The sequence below is a fragment of the Oncorhynchus keta genome, unplaced genomic scaffold, assembly GCF_023373465.1.
Source record: "Oncorhynchus keta strain PuntledgeMale-10-30-2019 unplaced genomic scaffold, Oket_V2 Un_contig_954_pilon_pilon, whole genome shotgun sequence".
In the NCBI taxonomy this organism is placed as follows: Eukaryota; Metazoa; Chordata; class Actinopteri; order Salmoniformes; family Salmonidae; genus Oncorhynchus; species Oncorhynchus keta.
In genome coordinates, this window is record NW_026290589.1 from 1 (window position 1) to 5,456 (window position 5,456).

The window sequence follows — 5,456 nt, forward strand, 5'->3', positions numbered from 1 at the left end:
CACCAGCATGACTAGTATCTATGTGGACCCTACTACCACAGTTTAACCAGCTCAGCTATAGACTACACCAGCATGACTAGTATCTATGTGGACCCTACTACAGTTTCACCAGCTCAGCTATAGACTACACCAGCATGACTAGTATCTATGTGGACCCTACTACAGTTTAACCAGCTCAGCTATAGACTACACCAGCATGACTAGTATCTATGTGGACCCTACTACAGTTTAACCAGCTCAGCTATAGACTACACCAGCATGACTAGTATCTATGTGGACCCTACTACAGTTTAACCAGCTCAGCTATAGACTACACCAGCATGACTAGTATCTATGTGGACCCTACTACAGTTTAACCAGCTCAGCTATAGACTACACCAGCATGACTAGTATCTATGTGGACCCTACTACAGTTTAACCAGCTCAGCTATAGACTACACCAGCATGACTAGTATCTATGTGGACCCTACTACAGTTTAACCAGCTCAGCTATAGACTACACCAGCATGACTAGTATCTATGTGGACCCTACTACAGTTTAACCAGCTCAGCTATAGACTACACCAGCATGACTAGTATATATGTGGACCCTACTACAGTTTAACCAGCTCAGCTATAGACTACACCAGCATGACTAGTATCTATGTGGACCCTACTACAGTTTAACCAGCTCAGCTATAGACTAAACCAGCATAACTAATATCAGCATGACTCAGCTATTGACTACACCAGCATGACTAGTATCTATGTGAACCCTACTACAGTTTAACCAGCTCAGCAGTACTAGAGAGATGAATCCCAGGATAGAGGGGCTGAGTGAATGTGGTCTGGACTCTGTGGAGGAGGGTCATTGTGTCAGAGACACTGTAGAAGGACAGAGTACCTGCCTTGTGATCCAGGTACACTCCTACTCTGGAGGACTGAGGGCCTGATACTTTAGTCTCAACATTATTGTGTCTGAACCAATAACCACCTCTAGAGCACTCTAAACTCCAGGACTTGTTATTGTATCCAAATCCACCATCTGTCTCTGTTCTGCTGATGTCTTTATATGAGACTGCTGTATCAACATCACCAGTCCTCTCCACCTCCCAGTAACAGCATCCAGACAGACCCTCTCTACACAGAACCTGACACCAGTTGGTGAATCTGTCTGGATGGTCAGGATATGGTTGGACTTGGTCTGTATAGGTCACCTTTCTGTTCCCTTTAGACAGAGAGAGGTGTGTGTATGCTGTGTTTGGGTCCAGTGTGAGCTGACAGGAATCTGGGAGAAGAGCAGAGACCAATGAGGGGAGTCAGAACAATAAGTTAAGTCAGATACTGTATCTACCCTGTCTTTGATTAGAGCACAGCAGAGATCAAATCAAAGAAATATGAGGAGTCAGATAGATACCCAGTCTTTGATTAGATCTACTATTGCTATATATTTCTAGAGGGATTGTTAGGAGTGTCAGTAAAAAGAGACTGTTAGTTACTTCACAATAAAGAGACTCACATTGTAACAACTGTTCTCTGGTCTTGGGCTCTGGAGGCAGTACAACACCCACTATATTCACTACAGACACACAAACACATTGACAGAGAGAGGGAATGTTATCATCAGACCATATTCCACATGTATATGACTAGTAGGGAACTTTTAATGGTCTAAAGTTGATGTTCTTATTGTTTTCAACACACCTGTAGTGGAGATCTTGGTCCATTCTCCTTTAAGGAAGTCTTCTATTTTCTCTCTCAGTTCAGACACAGTCTTACTCACATCTCCAAAGTACTGAAGAGGACGGACAACGATGCTGGGTAAGTCTGAAGATACACTGATACTGGAGAGAGACTGATACCTCTGGAGAGAGAGATAGAGAGAGAGAGAGAGAGAGACTGATAACTCTGGAGAGAGAGAGAGAGGAGAGAGAGAGAGAGAGAGAGAGAGAGAGAGAGAGAGAGACAGAGAGAGAGAGAGACAGAGAGAAGAGAGAGAGAGAGAGACAGACAGACAGACAGACAGACAGACAGACAGACAGACAGACAGACAGACAGACAGACAGACAGACAGACAGACAGACAGAGACAGAGACAGTAGGTTCAGTAGTCTCTCTACACCTCATTGAGTCAGACCTCTGCCACCCTGCTCTCCAGGTCCACCAGGCCTTGTCCTCCCTCCTGGACAGACAGGTACAGAACACCTCTTGGTCCTGCTCTACTCTCCTCCCTCCTGGACAGACAGGTACAGAACACCTCTTGGTATATATATATCATATCATCATTCAGGAAGTTATGCCCAACAAGCATATCTTCCGTCTCTCTTTTCCGGGCAAGAAAGTTTCTGTCCACCAACATCTCTTCTGTTTTGACATCAATACCGTAGTTCTTGGTAAACTCAGTTCAACATGATGTATCTAGGATGTTGTTTGAGTTTTATTTTAGTTTTACTATTGAGAGTTCCCTCTATTTGTGCTTTCACTAGATTCATCATTGGCACGGAAAGAGAGTCCCTGTCTTCCTAACATTGATGTGACCACAACAATTCTCCTCAGATACTCCCTTCTCTCTGCAATATCACCAGCATGGTCAGATGTTCAAATCTGAGCAATGTTCCCATGATTGATAGTTTCCTGGTAGCTTTGCCACAACACTGTCTCTGTGTGTTTGTGTCATCTCATGTTTGACAAAGATAAACTAAGATTTTTTCTAATTTTTTGCAATATCATTTATAGCCTGGCACAGATAGTAAAACTGCATTAAATACAACGTTAACTAGATATTATCTGTGTCATTTATAGCCTGGTACAGATAGTAAAACTACATTAAATACAATGTTAACTAGATATTATCTGTGTCATTTATAGCCTGGTACAGATAGTAAAACTACATTAAATACAACGTTAACTAGATATTATCTGTGTCATTTATAGCCTGGTACAGATAGTAAAACTACTGTAGCGACCCGCACAGACAGCTGTGTGTTCTGTGTTCGGCTAGTAGCTGGTTGTGTTCTACTTACCAGTTCCCAGTTACATGAACCAGTCTATTTTCTGAAAAGGGTCCAGACAGCCTGTTCCCAACAATGGGGTCAGTGGGATTGGATAGGGGCCCCTCTCTCTCTCTCTCTCTCTGACTGGAGGAGAGAAGTGAAATGGTGTGTCTCCTCTGGTCAACAATACTCACCTTGAAAGACTTCACAGCCTGTTGGAGCTCCTTCAGCTCCTTCTCTCTCTCCTGGAATCTCTGCTGGACCTTCTGCTGACTCATCCCCAGCTGCCTCTGTGGAGAATCACTCTTCAATGAGCTATCAAGCTTTATTAGTCCAGTAGATCAATAGTATAGTAATGTGACATAGGACCCATAGAGAGGAAGGTCTACAATCCTGAGGAGGTCCCTTTACAATATTATATTATGTTGCTATGTGAATGATTATAGTTTTTATGGTAGGACTTCATGTATCAAGGGGTTGAGACTGAACTTTGGACTCATAAAAGGCCATTCAGAATGATAATAGTGTTTGACTTTAGAAAATGGTGATACATTTGGAGAATCTGGGTTAACATATCTATATATACTCAAGGTTTGTGTTCATATTTGTTCTGCTGTGGATCAAATTCATATTGTATATAACATAATGATCTCCCATTCAAACAGATTTAGTTCCTACTGTATCTATAATTCTTTGTTTATCAGACAGCCACCAACAAGTTGTTTTGGTCTTACCTGTTTCTCAGTCCTCTCTGCTGCAGCTGACACTGTATCATGGCCTTTATGTTCATCCATCACACACTGATAACAGATACACTGCTGATCGGTACGACAGTAAACCTCCAGCAGTTTGTCATGATGAGAGCAGATCTTCTCCTGTAGTTGTGCGGTGGCTTTGACCAGCTTGTGCTTTTTCAAAGCAGGAGATTCATAGTGAGGTTGGAGGTGAGTCTCACAGTAAGAGGCCAGACACACCAGACAGGACATGAGGGCTTTCTGCTTTCTGGTCCCAGTGCAGAAATCACACACCACATCTCCAGGTCCAGCATAGCACAGAGCAGGAGGGGGAACAGCCTGGAGTCCTGTCTTCTTCAGTTTCTCAACCACCTCAGCCAACATGTTATTTTTCCTCAGATTAGGCCTTGGAGTGAAGGTCTCTCTGCACTGAGGACAGCTATAGACCCCTTTCAGAACATCCTGATCCCAGCAGCCCTCAATACAGCTCCTACAGTAACTGTGTCCACAGGGAATAGTGACCGGCTCCTTCAGTAGATCCAGACAGACAGAACAACAGAACTGGTCCTGGTCCAGCAGAACTCCTTGCTGAGCCATTTGGACGGTTGTTCACTCTCACACAGACAGACGACAGAGAGACTCAGATCAGTTTCGTTTCCTCAGAAGAGAGTTTGTGGGAAGGGGAGGGACTTCCTGGTTCTGCCAGAGGGGTGGGGTTAGAGGGAGGGAGGGGTTAGAGGAATGGAGGAAGAGAGAGAGGAACTGCATGCAACAGCAAGAGGGAGACAAATAGTTTTGTTCCAAGGTTAGAGCCCTTAACATGGAACAAATGACATAATGAATCTTAAAATGTGAGTTGTTAGAATATATGAAGGGTAACAGTTTCAATGAAGTACGTATGTATCATTATTTTAATGACTTTTATAATGCCTCATAATACACCTATGTGTTGTAATTAATCAATAAGGCCTGAGGAGGTGTGGTATATAGTTAATATACAGTACCACAGATAAGGACTGAGGAGGTGTGGTATATAGTTAATATACAGTACCACAGATAAGGACTGAGGAGGTGTGGTATATAGTTAATATACAGTACCACAGATAAGGACTGAGGAGGTGTGGTATATAGTTAATATACAGTACCACAGATAAGGACTGAGGAGGTGTGGTATATAGTTAATATACAGTACCACAGATAAGGACTGAGGAGGTGTGGTATATAGTTAATATACAGTACCACAGATAAGGACTGAGGAGGTGTGGTATATAGTTAATATACAGTACCACAGATAAGGACTGAGGAGGTGTGGTATATAGTTAATATACAGTACCACAGATAAGGACTGAGGAGGTGTGGTATATAGTTAATATACAGTACCACAGATAAGGACTGAGGAGGTGTGGTATATAGTTAATATACAGTACCACAGATAAGGACTGAGGAGGTGTGGTATATAGTTAATATACAGTACCACAGATAAGGACTGAGGAGGTGTGGTATATAGTTAATATACAGTACCACAGATAAGGACTGAGGAGGTGTGGTATATAGTTAATATACAGTATCACAGATAAGGACTGAGGAGGTGTGGTATATAGTTAATATACAGTACCACAGATAAGGACTGAGGAGGTGTGGTATATAGTTAATATACAGTACCACAGATAAGGACTGTTCTTAGACAAGACACAACACGGATTGAGAATTATCACTTTCAAAAATACAAATTTAATTGTATTGGTCGCATT

General features: G+C 42.4%; 1 protein-coding gene across 2 annotated transcripts; it reads right to left on the minus strand.

Annotated features, from left to right (window-relative positions):
- Positions 1 to 717: 717 nt before the first annotated feature.
- On the minus strand, positions 718 to 4,384 carry LOC127927128 (tripartite motif-containing protein 16-like). 2 transcript variants are annotated; one of them, XM_052512915.1, is made up of 5 exons: positions 3,706 to 4,376; positions 3,166 to 3,261; positions 1,684 to 1,843; positions 1,499 to 1,558; positions 718 to 1,267 (listed from the first exon to the last, which is right to left on the minus strand). In XM_052512915.1, the coding sequence occupies exons 1-5, from the start codon at positions 4,300 to 4,302 to the stop codon at positions 759 to 761; spliced, it is 1,422 nt and encodes a 473-aa protein (XP_052368875.1). In that variant the 5' UTR covers positions 4,303 to 4,376; the 3' UTR covers positions 718 to 758. The 2 variants fall into 2 exon arrangements, with proteins under 2 accessions (XP_052368875.1, XP_052368876.1); XM_052512916.1 differs by lacking the exons at positions 718 to 1,267; positions 1,499 to 1,558; positions 1,684 to 1,843 and adding an exon at positions 2,115 to 2,212 and having other exon boundaries at positions 3,706 to 4,384.
- Positions 4,385 to 5,456: the final 1,072 nt, after the last annotated feature.

Excerpts from the sequence above, each read along its gene's own strand:
- LOC127927128 (XM_052512915.1), bottom strand. The coding sequence starts at position 4,302 with ATGGCTCAGCAAGGAGTTCTGCTGGACCAGGACCAGTTCTGTTGTTCT. Across the intron at positions 3,262-3,705 it reads CAGAGAGGACTGAGAAACAG|AGGCAGCTGGGGATGAGTCA; the intron begins GTAAGACCAAAA and ends GATTCTCCACAG. Across the intron at positions 1,559-1,683 it reads GACCAAGATCTCCACTACAG|TGAATATAGTGGGTGTTGTA; the intron begins GTGTGTTGAAAA and ends GTGTGTCTGTAG.